The 16,820-nt window shown below is 43.5% G+C and overlaps 1 protein-coding gene across 1 annotated transcript in view; it reads left to right on the forward strand.

Moving 5' to 3' along the window:
- The window catches only part of NUP188 (nucleoporin 188), a 29,436-nt gene extending 13,231 nt beyond the window's left edge, over positions 1–16,205 (forward strand). The window contains exons 22-44 of the mRNA XM_050907825.1: positions 21–87; positions 521–649; positions 1,866–1,999; positions 2,401–2,507; positions 3,324–3,530; positions 4,178–4,347; positions 4,689–4,758; positions 5,430–5,497; positions 6,134–6,329; positions 6,849–6,926; positions 7,283–7,368; positions 7,805–7,950; positions 9,128–9,309; positions 9,699–9,899; positions 10,574–10,666; positions 10,882–11,040; positions 11,856–11,993; positions 12,408–12,482; positions 13,213–13,422; positions 14,196–14,327; positions 14,469–14,539; positions 14,980–15,109; positions 15,342–16,205. Coding sequence (XP_050763782.1) covers positions 21–87; positions 521–649; positions 1,866–1,999; positions 2,401–2,507; positions 3,324–3,530; positions 4,178–4,347; positions 4,689–4,758; positions 5,430–5,497; positions 6,134–6,329; positions 6,849–6,926; positions 7,283–7,368; positions 7,805–7,950; positions 9,128–9,309; positions 9,699–9,899; positions 10,574–10,666; positions 10,882–11,040; positions 11,856–11,993; positions 12,408–12,482; positions 13,213–13,422; positions 14,196–14,327; positions 14,469–14,539; positions 14,980–15,109; positions 15,342–15,512 — 3,020 coding nt within the window. The 3' untranslated portion in view covers positions 15,513–16,205. The remainder of the gene's footprint in view (positions 1–20; positions 88–520; positions 650–1,865; positions 2,000–2,400; positions 2,508–3,323; positions 3,531–4,177; positions 4,348–4,688; positions 4,759–5,429; positions 5,498–6,133; positions 6,330–6,848; positions 6,927–7,282; positions 7,369–7,804; positions 7,951–9,127; positions 9,310–9,698; positions 9,900–10,573; positions 10,667–10,881; positions 11,041–11,855; positions 11,994–12,407; positions 12,483–13,212; positions 13,423–14,195; positions 14,328–14,468; positions 14,540–14,979; positions 15,110–15,341) is intronic.
- Positions 16,206–16,820: the final 615 nt, after the last annotated feature.

Here is a 16,820-nt window from a genome sequence, read left to right on the forward strand (position 1 = left end):
CCATTTCATCTCTGTTTTAGGATGCCTAATTCTGCAGTTGATCCATGCTATACTGAATTTATGCCCCGAAATGGATCCTCGCAGCAGGTAAGACAGGTGGTGGATTTCAGATCTGCACTAGCCTGGCTTACAGTGCAGGAGTCACTATCGTTTTGTTTCAGTTTTTGAATGCAAATGACTAGGAGTGAACTGGCATAGTTGTGTAGTGCTGGTTTTAGGTCTTTTCTGCATTACTGAGTACAGGAAGGGTAGAAAAAGATTAGGGACAGAGCAAACCACGTTGGTTTCTAGAATACTTGGTGAAGAAAGAGAAAACAGTAAATAGATTTCCTGGGACAGACTGCCATCCACTTTCCTATTTGGTGTATCCACTCTGAAGAAAGTAGAAGGGAGAATAAAGTAGGGGTCAGTGGGGGTGTAGAAATTTAGAGGTTACTTTGTGGTAGTTTTCTAAGTCCTACGTGGCAAAATACTGCAAGTGCTCCTGGTGGTGATGTCCTGTGTTGTTTGTGTCTCTCAGCAATGCCCCCAGCCTTCAGTCCTTGTGCATCTTCAGCCTGGCCAACACCGAAGCAGGGCAAGCTGTCATTAACATCATGGGAATTGGTGTGGACACTATTGATATGGTAATGGCCTCCCAGTCTAGTAGGTGAGTGGTGTGTTTCATTCCAGTAGTGTGAGGAAAGAAGCAAATTATATTAAAAATGTAGCTTTGACTTTATTGCATTTAATGGGGGATCAGCGTAGCAGCTAGCCATGGCAGCCTGCCTTGTATGGTCTGGAGGAACAAGCCTTGTTTGTTCCAGGTCTGTATATAGTCTTTGCTGTACACTCTCCATTTCATGCAGTTGTTTTAGTTTTCTATTTGTAAATTACATTTGGAGCATGCTGGTGGGTGTAAATGTGCTCAATTGTTTAATGTTTGCTAGCAGTTACATTTTTTAATAAAGAATTTAACTCAATTTGTAAGATGGAATGACTGAATTAGAAGCGAGAGGATTAGAGCCAATGTTAGAAGTTCTGTGTCTTCAGGTAACACCAGAGTTCAAGTCAAGCTATGCTCATGAATAAATCATAATAAAGCTTGAACTGTAATTTTGAATGTGCTAGGGATGACCAGTCTGTTCAGGATGGTTCTGAAGGCAGCTTGAAGTACTCTGGAAGTACTAAATATGTCTTCAGTGTTGAGCGCCTTAACTTCCTTATGTGGCTCTCTGAAGGCTTGAATCTTTTGCTTTAGCTATGGTTGAATCTCCCTCCTTTCCTCTGTTCTCTTTTCCTGGCCAACTTTACTTGACACATAGCCAGCCAAACTTGCTAGCAGGTTGTTTCTGATAAAGTCCGCCGTTTTTTAATTTCAAAACAAGTCTGGAAGGAAATCCAGACTTGTTGAGGAGGAAGTAAGACCTATTTGAGAAGCCTTTTTGGCTTTAATGAATCTCCACAATGTTTATCTGATAAGGAAAATCTTAGGAAAAAAACAGACTTAGAGCCAGTTTTATCTCTTCATCCACTTTTGGTTCACTATAATTTCTGTGAGATTGGTTCTGTGAATGTTTCTCCCTCTGTCTTAAAACATTTTAAATCTCTGTATCCCAAAGAGGAAAAAAAAGTGACAACAGGTTGTCAGGCTTTTTTTCTTTTTTGTTTGATGCCGAAAACTCGGGGCTGGGTAGACAATATTTTTTATGGATATGTGAGAGTTTGTATTCCAGCAGCTGTTATGTGGTGACATGACAGTCTGAGTAAAAATGTCTTATAACCCCCAGTTGACAGAGTATAGAATTTCCTCTTGAATGTTGTGCAAATAGTATATGTCAGTTGTCAACACAGTTTCTTACTTTGGTTTCTTTTTGGAAACACAGTGATGAGTCACAAGGCCAAGGTCAACTGCTGATCCAAACAGTTAAGCTGGCATTCTCGGTTACCAATAATGTCATCCGGTTGAAACCCCCCTCTAGCGTGGTATCTCCACTAGAACAGGCACTTACTCAGCACGGTATGTATGTCTCCATGGGGTAGCCTGGGCAGCTGTGCTTTTTTGTTATTTGCAAATAGTCAGTGTGTGTCTTATTACAAACTAGTTAAGATTTCAAGGTTCCAAAAAGTGGTTTCTAGTGATGGCAGAAGGCCTATTCTCCATCCTCTAAGGCATTCTTCTCTGGGACAGCTTCTAAAGTATTAAGCAAACGTGGCTTGTTGTTTGCTGCTTTGTAATGAGATGGGTATAATTACAGAATGTAGTAAATCAGGTGCCATTAGTACCTCTGGCTGGGGCCATGCCTTATTCTTTTGGAAAACTGACCTAGTTCTCGCCTTCTGCTATGGAAATCATTATTTGGTAAATAGTTACATCTTGTTGCAGTTTCTTCTCTTTGATTTTAACGGTGTTCTCTCCAGGTGCTCATGGAAACAATCTTATTGCGGTCTTGGCCAAATACATCTACCACAAGCATGACCCTGCACTTCCACGCCTGGCCATCCAATTGCTCAAACGACTGGCTACGGTAAGATGAGACTCACACAAGTACTCCTGTGCTTCTCCCCTTGTGACTGATTCCACTGCTGAAATTCTTTAAAGATAATTTCTTCAGGTTTTTTTTGTATCAGGGAGCTTAATGCAAGTCAGTTGAAGGCAGTGTGGACTGAAAACTGTAAGGTAGAGCACATTAAAAATCACATAAAGGGCCCTTTAGTTTTTTAACATAATCTGCTGTTTCAGAAGTCACTTAGTATCTCACTGAGAGGCTTCACGTGAGTGGGGTGTTTTCTGCAAAGTATTTGCATCTCCCGTGGATCTCTTTCCACTTTTTTGAGCAACTTTCTCAAGTCACGCTCTTAAATACAATTCCTACACCATTCTTAACTGGAACTTTAACATCTTACTGAGAAGAGGATCCTATTTAAGTTTTTGTCGGGAGCTTTCAACTTTGCCTTTTAGACTTACTCTTTTTGGCTACTAAACTTCTGAGAATGTATTTGCAGTTTTATTAAAGCATATAAATCCATCTCTGGATTTATTAATTTCAAGAAACAGTATTCCAAAACTGTTTTTCTCTTTGTCTTTTCCAGTTTTGTCATAACCCTTGTGAAATAAGTGAGGGATAGAGCAGAATTGCCAAAGAGGAAAATTTGGATCACTTTGCAGGTTTCTTCCCACTTAATGACAACAACTTACTTTTGAGTTCCCTCACATATGTTCATAGATTCAATATCAAATATTTTGGAGTTTCAATTTGAAATGCAAATCACCTTTTATATAGACAAGAAGCATTCTGTAGAGTTTGGTTATTTTTGCTTCTGATGTTTCTTTCCTTTTGCAGGTTGCTCCCATGTCTGTTTATGCCTGCCTTGGTAGTGATGCTGCTGCCATCCGTGATGCCTTTCTCACCCGCCTGCAGAGCAAGATTGAGGACATGCGTATTAAGGTCATGATACTGGAGTTCCTCACAGTTGCGGTGGAGACACAACCTGGGCTCATCGAGCTGTTCCTGAACTTGGAAGTGAAGGATGGCAGTGATGGGTCAAAGGTAGAATAGCAGATACTTGCCCGAGGACTCATTAGTCTTTTATTGTAGCATTCATAGCAGTCTTATGGCACTGGTCTCTAAAATCTGATAGTTCTTACATGTAACCTAATGTGCTTAATGTAAAGATAGATGCAGCTTGTGCTTGCAATCAATGGATGTGCTGCTATCCCAGTCTCACTTTTCCCTATAACCAAAGAGAAACTTGCCCCAATATTTCAAGGCAGATACTGCGCTAACATAAGAACATCTAGTGGGTGAGACCAAAGATCCCTGTGGCCCACTCTCTTGACTCTGACAGTGGCCAGTCAGTGAGAAAGCTGAAGATTGAGGTACAATGGACAGTATCAGTTTTCCAGAGTACCCACTCTCGTGCTTTGCAGTTCAAGGTCCTCTTGGGTTGGGACCTTTTGAAGGCACTTGGTCTTACTAAGTCTTAGCTTAGCTCATTTTTTTATTCCCCTAAAAATATTTTTTTTTTTCTCTCCTGTGTTATGACTACATTCCTTGTAGTCATATACAGAATATCCTGTACGCAAGATTTATTTCTCTGTGTGTTGTTCAAGTGGAATCAAGCACATTCTGCTTTAATAGGTGCCTACATGGTGGTTCTGTGGCGATGTAACCTCTCTCATTTCCTTTTGCTGTAGGAATTCAGCTTAGGGGAGTGGAGTTGCCTCCAAGTGGTCTTAGAGCTGATAGACTCCAAACAACAGGAGAGGTACTGGTGCCCTCCCCTCTTGCACCGTGCTGCCATTGCCTTCCTGCATGCTCTGTGGCAGGACCGTCGAGATAGTGCCATGCTAGTTCTGAGGACAAAGTGAGTTGTTGTTTTTCTGCAATGCATTTTCCTTCCTTTTTTCCAAAACACTTTTTCTTTGGTTCATCAGACTTTTCAGGGACATTTGCATCTTAGTCTTTGTGTGCCCTGGTAAGGGTATGCAGTGTGTGGGCTTTGAACTTAGTCTCTCGGGAAAGAAGATGAGAAGCCCCTATGTGAATGTTCAGAAGCAAATATATTTCTTTCTGTTCCTTTTATACAAAGCTATATAAGCTTGTATTTACCAAAGCATATTTTCTATGAAGTTTGGAACAGTCAAAATGCTTCTAGGCGTATGGCATGGGGGAGATACTGATATTACTTCCGTGTGTATCTTTTAGGCCAAAGTTTTGGGAAAATTTAACCAACCCCCTCTTTGGGACCCTTCCTCCGCCTTCAGAATCATCAGAGGTGAGTTACATCCAAACAAAAAGAAGGTAGTTACATACTTCTCAGAAGAGGTTTCTAAGTGATGTATGTGGCTCTTCCCTCTGCTTGCAGTTTTCTGAAAGGAAGTATGATCAAGTGGTTTAAACACAGGCAGGAGATTAAATGAATGCTTTCTGGCTTTGCAGAGACTGTACAGCCATGAACTGTCTTTTGAAATCCTCTGCTCTTTATTCACATATGAAACAAAAATAGATGTTACCTAGCATCTGTGGTAACACTTACTCTTTGGAAGGTATGCTGTCTGTAGTGTATCCATACTATACCTTGTGTGCTGTTTGGCAAAAGAAACTCCTCTTTTTTTTTTTTTTTTTTTAGGCACAGCTCAGGCTGACTAGTATCGCAGAGGAATTGGTTAGGTTCTTGTTATTCTTCCTTTCCGTGGGAGTTTTCCCCTTCATTATGAAACTCCTGTGTTTTCACTCAGAGTGCCGCTTTGAACACAGCATTCTTTCCTTATTATCACCAGTCCATGGTCAAATGACATAGCTATTGCTATTGTGGGAGAAACAAATCTCCTGCAAAACTGGAGTTATCAGTCACCGCAAGTGGATGGGTAGGGATAAAACAGAATTCTACTTACCCTTCCGAGCTAGGTGCTCAGATTTTGCTTTTTTTTTTTTTTGTCTTTATAGCTCAGTGTCTTGGATACCTGTGCCTTAATCATGAAAATCATCTGTTTGGAGATCTACTATGTTGTCAAGTGAGTCTTTGGTAGTCTCTCCTTGTCCCTGTACTTTTTAATTATCTAAACTGTGTGTATTAAACCCTGATAGACCATGCAGGCTTTGAGGGACAAAGTACATGTAATCGTGTGAAAATGTGGGAGGAACAGTGATTTATAAACAAATCAAACATGCATTTGAGATTCTTGTAATCACCAATTGCAGAAAGAGATGTTACAGTCTTTCTGCAGCCTGTAGGTGAGAATGTTAGTATTTTCCATGTATCCTGGAATGAGAATATGTAGTATTTATTAAAACTAATTGTAAACTAAGCTAAGTACACCTACTATAGTGATTGCTGAATAACATTTTAGTAGTTTTCTCCCACTCATTTTGTTTTCCTGAACCTAACTGCCCTTTAATATGTTGAAAAGTCAGGATTAACTAAAATCTCTGCTTTAAAAAAAAAAAAAAAAAAAATCGTAGATTTTCTTCAGGGATCATGTTTTTCCTTCACATTTGATGCAAAAAGTGGGATTCCCTGCACAGGTCTAATATGTGGAATAACCTTCACTTGCAAGCTGTGTCCTTGGCTTTCCTACCTGAATCTCAGAAGAAGTATATTTTCTGACCAAAGAATAAATGAAGATAACTTCTCCTCTTGATTTGGTCAGGGGCTCACTGGATCAGTCCCTGAAAGACACGCTGAAGAATTTCTCCACCAAAAAGCGCTTTGCCTATTGGTCAGAGTATGTGAAGTTACTGGCATATCATGTGGCAGAGACAGAGGGTAGCAGCTGTGCTTCCATGACAGAGTATCAAATGCTCATCTCAGCCTGGCGGATGCTGCTGATAATCTCTACTGGCCATGTAAGAGCTACCTCTTATCTTTCGTGATAATCTGAAATTAACGTTTTCAATAATACAATGTCAACTTCTTAGGGCCAGCTAAGTCGTAATGAAGAATTCACTGTTTTTTCTTTCAATTTTGTTGTATATGTGCTTACGACACAAGTTGGCACGAGCATGGTACAAGAGGTTAGAGCAGGTGGTGTTTTGCTGTTTGATCAAAATGAGCATATTGTCTGTCTGAGCAGAGGAGGGAGGTAGCAAATAATTTTTATAGCAATTCTAAGTAATTCTATAATCCTGAAGAGATTTTGCTGAGTCCAGTGAGGCAGGGATGCACCATTAGGGAAGTTAGTCGTTCCCGACTTCTTGTCAACTGTTAATGTAATACTTCAGTGATTTCTGTAAAACTGCATCATTCAGCAGCTATAAAATTTGGTGAATTCTTAAGTAACAAATTAAAACAGTAGACTGATGTTAGACTACTAAGAAGGTGCATCTTTTGTTGTGCTTGATTAATCTCCGTCTTTGTGGATCTAGGCGGATATAATGCATCTGACTGATTCTGCAGTTCATCAGCAGTTGTTTCTGGATGTGCTAAATGGGACCAAGGTTTTGGTAGGTGGTGCTTCCTGTCAGTTCTTTAATTTCTCTTGCTCATCATCTTTGTCCTATGAGGACTTCTATTTCTGCAGCTGCTTGCCACCATAGGTTTTTTAGATCCTGTGAAACTGGGCTGAAACAAAGTCTCTCTCTCCCTGAATTGATGAGCTGCTTATAAGTCTTTCTTTTGTGTGTGTCATTCTTGTCATCACTGAGTGACCCTGCAGAGGGTCCTGACTCTGGTTCCCTTAATGCTGCTAGCTGCTGAAGAACAAAGCTGGTCATTTGGTGGCGGTGCTTGGGCTGAGGATTTCTTAAGTGTTCTTACATGTGAGTATTGCAACTGTAACTCTTGCAGTATTTCTTCTTAGCTTCTAGTTCCCATGTCAGTATCCTGTCTGCAGCTGGGGTCTATGCTATGTACCCTTCTTCTGATCCTGCTCAAACAGTGGAAGAGGTAGGTATTTTGTTTGGATAATTATTAGTCACTGCTAAATGTAAAAACTTGGGAGATTATGTTTAAGTGTTTTGCTCTAGTGAGATTCCCTTAGTGATTTGGGGAGGAAACTGAAGCCTTATCATAGAATTCTCTTTTGGGATGGCAAATGTCTGTAGGTTGTTGTTGAAATCTCTTGTAGCAATACATTTCTGGTTTGGCTTCCTGCTTGCTGGTGAAAAGTGTATCAAAAAAGCTTTTGTGATAGTCAGTCCTGCATTCTCACTGTACTGTGGAATGTCTTTCGTGAGATCCAGGTGGTGACTTAAACTTTACTTGAAAGAACTGCTTTTATTTGTGTGGATCATAAGTTATATGATCCACACAGCTCAGTCAAGCCAATATATTTATTGAGGGATCTTGTCTAATCTGAAGAGCTCTCCCTTTTTGTTGTCAGCGAGTTGGGTTCTGTGGATAAAATCATAAACTCCTTGACGCAGATTCTGGAGGGAGTACTACAGGCAGATCAGCAGATGATGGAGAAAACCAAAGCCAAAGTGTTCTCAGCTCTTATCACTGTTCTGCAAATGAAGGAGATGAAAGGTGAGGTGGTGTATGTACAAGTGTCAAGAGCAGGGCTGCCATGCCTGAATACATCCTAACACTCTAGCATTTCCAAGATAAAAATGCGCATGGTGTTAGTAGTAGGACAGGATGCTGAATATAGTCACCAACCTGTGGGACTTCTCTACTTTTTTCTTAGTTGTGTTAGCTACTTTTAGAAAGAGATGAGGTTTATCATTCACAGTATGTGTATGTCTTCCCTTCTCTTGTCTTTCCCCAACAACAACCTCTGTGTTTGGTCAGTTTGATAGAGACAAGATAGGGTTCCCATGTGTTTCTGAAAATAGGTCAGCAGGTGTGGGAGGGACGCCCTAGTAATGCCATCTCGCAGAGTGAGTGTAGAGCTTAGATTCTGACATGAATTTCTAGTTAGAGATAACAAAAGACCCAAACACAAGAAAGTCTTCTGAGGGCACATTTTGTTACAAACCAGAGAAACTAGTCTGGTCCTTACCTCTGTCACTTGTGGGGCATCTTACACTGCAGTAGCACTTGAAGACCCTCAGTGGAATCTGGACAGTATTTCTCTGTACAACACATACAAGGGCAACTGTGGCGGCGCGAAGTGTATCAACTTACCTTTCTGTGTATTCCTTGTCCCACTGCTTGGGCTCTGCAAGCCCATATATTTTGGAAAATAAATGGAAGGTGGAGGGTTGGGTTGTTTTTAAATGTTTTTCTTTGCTGTTGAATTTGAGTTTCCAGTCATGCTGGTAAAAGGTGGTGCAATTTATTATAATGGTTTTGATAAGAATGTATTATTTATATGGACTCACAGAACATGGACTGCACCCAATCTGCATGGGCCAGTACCAGCAGTCTGGAGGAATGGGTAGGAAATGCTGCAGTGAGCGTATGGAATAATCTGTCCATAGGAGTGCTTGATTTGTGCTTTGAGATGTCATGAGTTTATATGACTTCTTGGTAAAACTACATGTTTTTGTTACCAGATGACTATCTAATCCCTTATTACATCTTCCTAGACTTAATCATCTAACTTAGACACAGTTCCTCACATTCTATTTTGTAGGTTTTGAAATGAAAACAGAATAAATACTAACTCCAAGAAATGTGGCCCAGTGATGTTATCAGTTAAGCTGGAATCCTCAGTACAAGGATTGTGTGTTAACTGTTGTCTATTCTGTGTGTGTCACAGTGAATGAGATCCCACAGTACTCCCAGCTGGTGTTGAGCGTGTGTGAAACACTCCAAGATGAGGTCATTGCGCTCTTTGATCAGACTCGACACAGCCTGACCTTGGGAGATGCTACAGATGACAAGGACAGCATGGAAACAGATGATGCCTCCCGAGTTAAACACAAAGACCAGCGAGATGGGGTAAGGGACCTATTCATCATCTGCTTTGCAGCCATGTTTCTTCTCTCTAGACAAAAGTTCCATGTATGTTTGGAACAGCTTTCCCTTGCAGCCTGCTGCCTTCAAAGGAAGTCTCGGCAGTTTCTATTTCAGAATTATTCCATGTCTTTTTGGCACACATCAGTCTGGGAAATCGGCTGTTGCTGCCTCTTTTTCAGATCTGTCCTAAAAAACATTGTCACGATTGCTAAGACAGCCAGGAAGTGTGCAGAGCGTAATGTGAGGGATACTAGGTGCCTTAATTTATGGTTCTGAGAATGGCTGAACTTTAGGTTGTGTTAGTAAGTGCTTTCAAGATTTTCTTGGTACCCATGTCAAGCCTATACCTTGTTCTTTCCTTGTCCCTGCAGGTGTGTGTTCTGGGTCTGCATCTGGCTAAAGAGCTCTGTGAAGTTGATGAAGATGGAGACTACTGGCTACAGATTACTAGGAAAGTCCCTGTGCTTCCTACTATCTTTGCCGCATTGGAGATCAGCCTGAGAGTTAAACAAAACCTTCACTTCACAGAGGCCTCATTACATTTACTGCTGACCTTAGCAAGGACTCAACAGGTGAGAGATGCAGAGAAATGAGAGCGTATAGCTATACATTTTTAGTAGGAACCATATATCTCATTATTCTGTCTGCGATGCAGCTGAACCTTGATCTGTAGATAAAGGGGTTTTTAGAGGCTGGTGAGCAGTAGGTCCTGTATGTATGCCTGCTTAGTTTGCCGTGTTCTCCTCGATAATGGGATGTCTCGGATGGAAGAGCTGAGCCAGCCAGAGCAGAGCTGTAATTTAGAGCAGGCACTTCCACTGAATGTATTCTTCTGCAAGGCAAATTATTCCCCTCTAGTTAAAACAGCATTAAGTGTTAGAACCTGCTTTCTCATTAATTGCAATAAAGCATTATTTATCTATTACAAATTCAACTTGTGTGGGGCTTTAGGTGAAAGCAAGGTCGTTCCAAAAGCAGCCCTTTTCAAAGATTCTCTGTGTACCAAACCAGGTGATATCAAAATGGAATTCATAGTACAGTTATGCAGGTTAGATTTTACGGGAAGAACAGTGTTGCTTTTCTTGATACGGAATTTTTAACAACGTAGAAGTGTGTGTAGATGAAAGTTCTCTAAAAGGGTGGTGACAGTGCAAAGGACAGAAATATCTAATGCAAAATAAGTCTTTAGTGTCAGAGAGCAGACACACATGCAAATTTTAAGAGTGGTTTGTTCTGTGTCTTGCAGGGAGCAGCAGCAGTGGCTGGAGCTGGTGTCACACAGAGTGTCTGCCTGCCCCTCTTGAGCGTGTACCAGCTCAGCACTAATGGAGCCATTCAGGTGGGTGCTGCTTCCTTTTGGGTGGGAATGCGCCAGGAGAGCTTGCCGTGCCCTGCCTTGCGGGCTGTGGTGGGAGCAGAGCCCTCCCAGGCTGGGAGGACAGCAGCCACCCCTAGAGACTGGAGACTTCCAAAATGGTGTGGAGGCTTTGTGGCATCTGCCACACTGGGCAGCAGCATAAATAAGTAATTTATTTTTGTATCTGATTTGTTTAGACATCTGCTTCATCTCGAAAGTCTCTGGATGCCCCGTCTTGGCCTGGGGTCTATCGTCTCTCCATGTCACTGATGGAACGCCTTCTTAAAACACTTAGATACAACTTCCTGACGGAAGCACTGGACTTTGTTGGTGTCCATCAAGAGAGGATTCTTCAGGTATGTTGCATACTTCCTCCGTGATGGTTTGCTTGGCTTCTGTGTTGCAATAGCAGAACGTTGCAACGTCAGAAAGTGCAGAAGCATTGAAAAGAGGCTCCTGCCTCAGAAAGATTTACAGTGGAAATAATTCAATAGTGGGAGAAGGAGGATAGAATATACAAGCCATGCGGTCAGGCAGGGATGACTGTTATGTTACTTGTTAGAGCTGGGCAGTCACCATCTGTTCATCCTGTTCACTCTTGGGGTTATAACTTTGCTACAGGTGTTTAATATGCCTGCTCAACACAGTAGCAGAAGTGAGAGTTTGATGGGAACTCACTTTGTGGCTGTCTGCTCTGGAAAGAAAAGTATGAGAGCTGTTCTTGGAGGTGGCTTCCGCTCAGCCTTGCTCAAATAATGAAAATGTTGTGGTCAGGGTTCAATCACCATTTGGGTCAGCAAGCTCTCATGTCCTGCCATACTGAAGTACCTGTACTGGATGGATTGTGTCAGTGCAGACGTGCTGAAGAGTCCTGTTTGTACATAGGTGCTGAATTACTTGTTTATAAGCGTGCTCCCTAGGCAAATAGCCGTCGTCTTGTATAGCAGCACAGTTCGTGAAATGCATTGACCTCTGACTAAGAATATAAAGTTCTCTGAGTCTCTCATGAGTCTCTGAGCCACACCCATGCGCTGTGCGGCTACTTTCACGAATGCATTTTCTGTCCCTAAGGGCAGATCCTCTGCATCTTCAGCTTTTTCTTCTAGAGGAGGGAACGGGATTTTTGTGATTTAACTGTCGTTGCCCTGATTTACTTCTCTCTCCCTTCCAGTGCCTGAATGCAGTACGGACAGTACAGAGCTTGGCCTGTCTGGAAGAGGCCGATCACACTGTTGGCTTCATTCTGCAGCTCTCAAATTTCACAAAGGAGTGGCATTTCCACCTGCCACAGCTTATGAGGGACATGCAGGTAGGAATCAGGATATTGCTGTGAATAATACATTACCTTGGAGTGCAGGGCTTTGGATGTGTTAAGAGCAAATGGCACTATATCACCTTTCTATTACTGCTCTTTTAATAGGAACTACTGCTGAGGTCATTTAAATGTCTGTTCTGTCAGTACCTTGTCTGAATTGAGTGAGGAAAGATAACTGTTGGGGACAGAGAGATGGTAGCTTGGAAAGATAACTTGGGGAATTCAATGTCTTACTCTCAGTTCTCAGTGCCAGGTGACTCTGAGAAAATACTGGGAAATCAAGAGACTGCACTGATCCTTTATGATCACAGTGTTCTGTTTAACTGGATTTTCTAGCTTCCACCAATGGTAGTGAATAGATGGGTTTTGAGCTTTTAAGAGATTTCTCCCTCACCTTCTTTATTTCAGGTGAATCTGTGTTACCTGTGTCAGGCCTGTACCTCCCTCCTGCACAGCCGCAAAATGCTCCAGCACTACCTGCAGGTGAGGATGGGGACTGTAAGCCAAACTGTAAGTTAGCAGTGTTGCATGCCCATGCTCCCTGTTAAAATATTGTTCAATATCCAGGCTCTTGGATATTGAATTGATTGTCGGTAATCCTAGTGGTGATTATTGACAGTCATCAATGGTTAGGACTTGCATTTCTCCACAGCAAAAACATGTGCAAAGAGTAGTTGGGACTCTAAAAACTCTGGACTGTGTAAAGCCAGTCCTAGAGAAACAGCAGCCTGTGTTTGAACGGTGCTGTTATCATTTTATAGCTGCCTACACTGCAGCAAGAAGGCTGCATTGCTGTAGTATTCTGTAGTGCCATTAATTAAGCCACTGTTGACCTGGTGTCCTTGATCCAATTTAATTTGTTCAATAGAGATAGCTCTTGTTCTTGGAGAATCCTTAGATTCATGAGGTGGAGACGACGCATTGCTACTGATGTGTGATTTCAGCATGGCTAAGGCTTGGTGTGTTGATTAGAGATTCTTTTTCCGGAATGTGGAATCTAAATAGCCTCTGCAGCTGCCTCCCTGCAATGCAGTGCCTCCCCTGATGCACACTGAGTGCAGATTCTCATGCTTCTAGCAGGTGACAGGCTTTGGGTGCCTTATTTCCTCATTCCTTTTGTTCATAGCATTTTTTTTTTCCCCCCTCAAAGTATTTGTCTTAGTGCAAAATAATCATACCTGTATTCAAGACTTTCTTTTTTCTTTCTCCACAGACAAAAAATGGTGATTCCCTTCCATCAAGTGTGACTCCACGAGTGCAGCGTAATCCCCAAGCCTCCTCCAAGCATCCCAGTCCTGAGTCAGAGGCAGCAGAGCAGAAAGCACTGCTTACAGTGCAGTACAGCCTCTTGAAAATCCTCAGCAAATCTCTTGCCGCCCTGCGCCATTTCACCCCTGATGTCTGCCAGATCCTCCTTGATCAGGTAGAGAAAGAGAAGAGATGCTGCTCCCTGAAGGGGCAAGTTTCCAGCATTTCAAGTGATGTTCTGGGTCTGTGTAGGCATACCGTCTGTCCTGCTTGAGACGGTGACCCCACCATACATCTGTCTGCTGTTCTGCTGCACAAAGCAGGAAGGCGGGACTCAAGGAATTCCCCTTAGGAATCAGGCACCGATCAGTGTGAAAGGAAGGCTTGGCTGAGCTTGTGTGTGATCTGCACAACGCTGTGTATGTGTAACCTCACTAGAGCAGACTGATAACCCAGCCAGGTTTGTATCCTCAGCATGCCACTCTTCAGAAAAGACGTCCTCTTGTTATCCTCCTGTGGCGGTGGGACTTAGTGGCTGGTCTGCCAGTTCAGACAAGGAAGGTTTAATCCTTAATTCTGGCAGTGTCCTGCTGCTAACTTTTGGATAGTTAACTTCCTTTTCCTGCGCCTCTAGGTACATATGCCTTGGCGTTTGAAAACAATCTGGAAACAGTCATTACTTTAGCTTGCCACTTGGTGGCAAGCTGTACGGCTTGGGAGTTGGAGAAGGTTCATTCATGCGAGGAGAGCCATATAGTCCGATTGTGCAGTACTGTACAGAACCCTCTCTACTGCTCCATCTGTATACTTGAGAGTTGGGAAATGATCTCGGCGCTTCTAGTTCTCTGTACAAAAAGCGTGATACAGGGCCTAGGTATTCCTGTTGCTATGACAATAGCATACTCATGGCCTCAGGGGTCACTCACTCCTCTTTCTCTTTCTCCGCAGTCACTGGACCTTGCTGAGTACAACGTGCTCTTCGTTTTGAGTTTTACCACACCAGCCTTTGATTCAGATGTCGCACCTTCCTTTGGGACCCTCCTTGCCACAGTCAACGTGGCCCTTAACATGTTGGGAGAGGTACTAGCCGTTTCTCTGTGTGGGAAAGCACAGCAGTTGCAGTGATCTCAGAGCGCTCATTGAACTGATATTTTGGAGAGTAGGAGTATTTCCTCTCTTGCATCTCCTGTCTCTAATGCCTGTCTTTTTTTCCCCTCTCAGCTGGATAAGAAGAAGGAACCTTTCCCTCAGGCTGCAGGGCTGAATATGCAAGAGGGAACCAAAACCCTCAAGTAAGTTCCTAGCTATTTTAGTCATGGCCAAGGAGCAGAATCTAATGCTCCTCAGATCACAACTGAGGTTTACAGGCATTCATGTAGCTTCAGAGCTGCTCGCTCTGAATCCAAGGAGTTCAGATAGCCTGTCAGAAGCTCTCCAAAGCAAGCAGGGATTTTTTTGGGAGGGTGTATGAAGCCATTGCACCCTAAGATGCAGTGCAGAGAGTTGTTTGATGCTTATTTATCAGTACATTTAAATCAGACTTCCCTGATGGCCAACAGGAGTTTCTACCCGGCAGACCATAGCTTTTGGGTATCACTGCTTGAGCAGAAATTGAACAGTAACAGTGTTCCCTCGTATGTACTCTGCATGTGAAGTCTTTCTTAGAGTTTGACCTTGAAACTAGAGTGTGCTGACCTTTTTGGCTCCTGCTGATGTGCGTTTCTTTGCACAGGTCTCTGCTCATGTTTACAATGGAAAACTGTTTCTACCTGCTCATCTCCCAGGCTGTTCGGTACTTGAGAGACCCAGCCGTGCATCCACGTGATAAGCAGCGGATGAAACAGGAGCTCAGCTCTGAGCTGGTGAGCAGCGTGTACCATCCTTTCTCGCTGTTCAGTGTAAATGTGTCTTGTGGGAGAAGGTCATTTGTCTGTGGCTGCCCAGTAGAGCCCGTTCCCCAGCATGAGTCAACAGCCTTGGGCATCTTGGGCTGCACGTACTGGTGCCTGTTCCTCTGCCACCAGCACCTTGTTTGGGGAGGGAGAGGGGCATGTGTTTGAAAGAAGCTAACTTGTTACATGCTTCTGATTTCAGAGTACGCTGCTCTCCAGCCTGTCTCGTTACTTCCGCCGCGGTGGTCCCTCTTCACCTGCCAGCGGGGTTCTTCCCTCTCCCCAAGGAAAGTCTGCCTCCAAGCTGGGTCCTGAGGGGCAGGAGCCTTTGTTTCAGCTCGTGCAGGCCTTTGTCCGGCACGTGCAGAGATAGATTCTGTCCTGCCCCTGCCTCCCTTTTCAGGACGTGCACCAGAACGATTCATGTCCACCGCAGAAGGCATCACCTTTGGCGGGGCTCCTAACAAGGACTGGGAAAGGGAGGGAGGCCTGGTGCGGGCAGTGGTGTAAACCGAGCTGTAACATCAGCCGCGAGATCCCGTTGAACTCTTGCAACCCAGTAGCAGAGTGAATGTAAGGAAAGCCGAGAGCGGCTCTTCAGCTATCAGCCCACGTGCACAGCCCGCTCGCTCCATCTGCTAGAGCCCCCCGGCTGGGTACAAGTGCTGAACAGTCAAAACCTTTATTTTTATAGCTTGTACCTCAGCTGGGGAAGCTGTGGCGGGACGGAGAGAGGGGACGGACTTTCCGCTGGGCATTAACTCTGCTCTTAACACAAGGTGCAATCTGCCTCTCCCTCGCAGTCAGAGTCCAGTTAAGGCACAACCAAGGGATCAGCCAGCAATTCAGAGACCATCTTTCTACTGCTATTTTTGTACTGAATGGTTCAAGGCAAGATGGTGTATGTGTGCTCACGCCTTCCCTTCACCCTGCAGTCTGTGTGTTGTGTGTGTTTCTGAAGAGCAAGGCCTCACTCAAGGTTTTTAAGTCAAAATTCCATTGCTCCAGTCTTGCAGTTTTTTGTAACTGTGCCCTATTTATACTGATATTAAAACCTTTATAGGCAGCAGCTGGGTTCATGGTTTTGCATCGGGCATAGCAGCCTGCGGCACCAGTTCTGCATCTTCGGTGCAGTAGTTCTGCTGCGTCAACTGGGCTGAAGTCCCAGCTAACAGGGATGCGAGTTGTGGCTTGTGAGTGACAATCCAGATACCGTTTGAAGCGATTCTAATCAAAGGTTGATTCCCTTGGCTTTCCCACACCCACTCCCTTTCTCTTACTCTCATGTTGGGGAACTCGTAGGAGGTTTTAAACGAGCATCACTATAAAATACTCCTCAGGAATGATTCTTCTGCACACGATGGTGTGGACCGTGCGCACGGATTACTCTCTGCACGGGTCCAAGCTGCTGCTCTGCCTGCTGCAGCAGCAGGGGAGGGCGCAGGTTCAAGCTAGAAGAAAGACACTGTCTACAGTGAAGTTGCGTCGTGCTGTTGTAGCTCTCAAGTAGATGAACAAACTCTCTAAGATTCTAAGGCTCAATGTGTGATGGAGACAGTAAGAGAAGGTCAGTGATTATTGCTTAAAATAAAGCCTGAAATCTAGACAGACTTTTCTAAGGTAAGAAATCAAATTTCAGTGAGGCTGTGAGCTAGTAACCTACCACTGGGTAGACACTTGA

This window comes from Gymnogyps californianus, chromosome 18 (assembly GCF_018139145.2).
Source record: "Gymnogyps californianus isolate 813 chromosome 18, ASM1813914v2, whole genome shotgun sequence".
Lineage (NCBI taxonomy): Eukaryota > Metazoa > Chordata > Aves > Accipitriformes > Cathartidae > Gymnogyps > Gymnogyps californianus.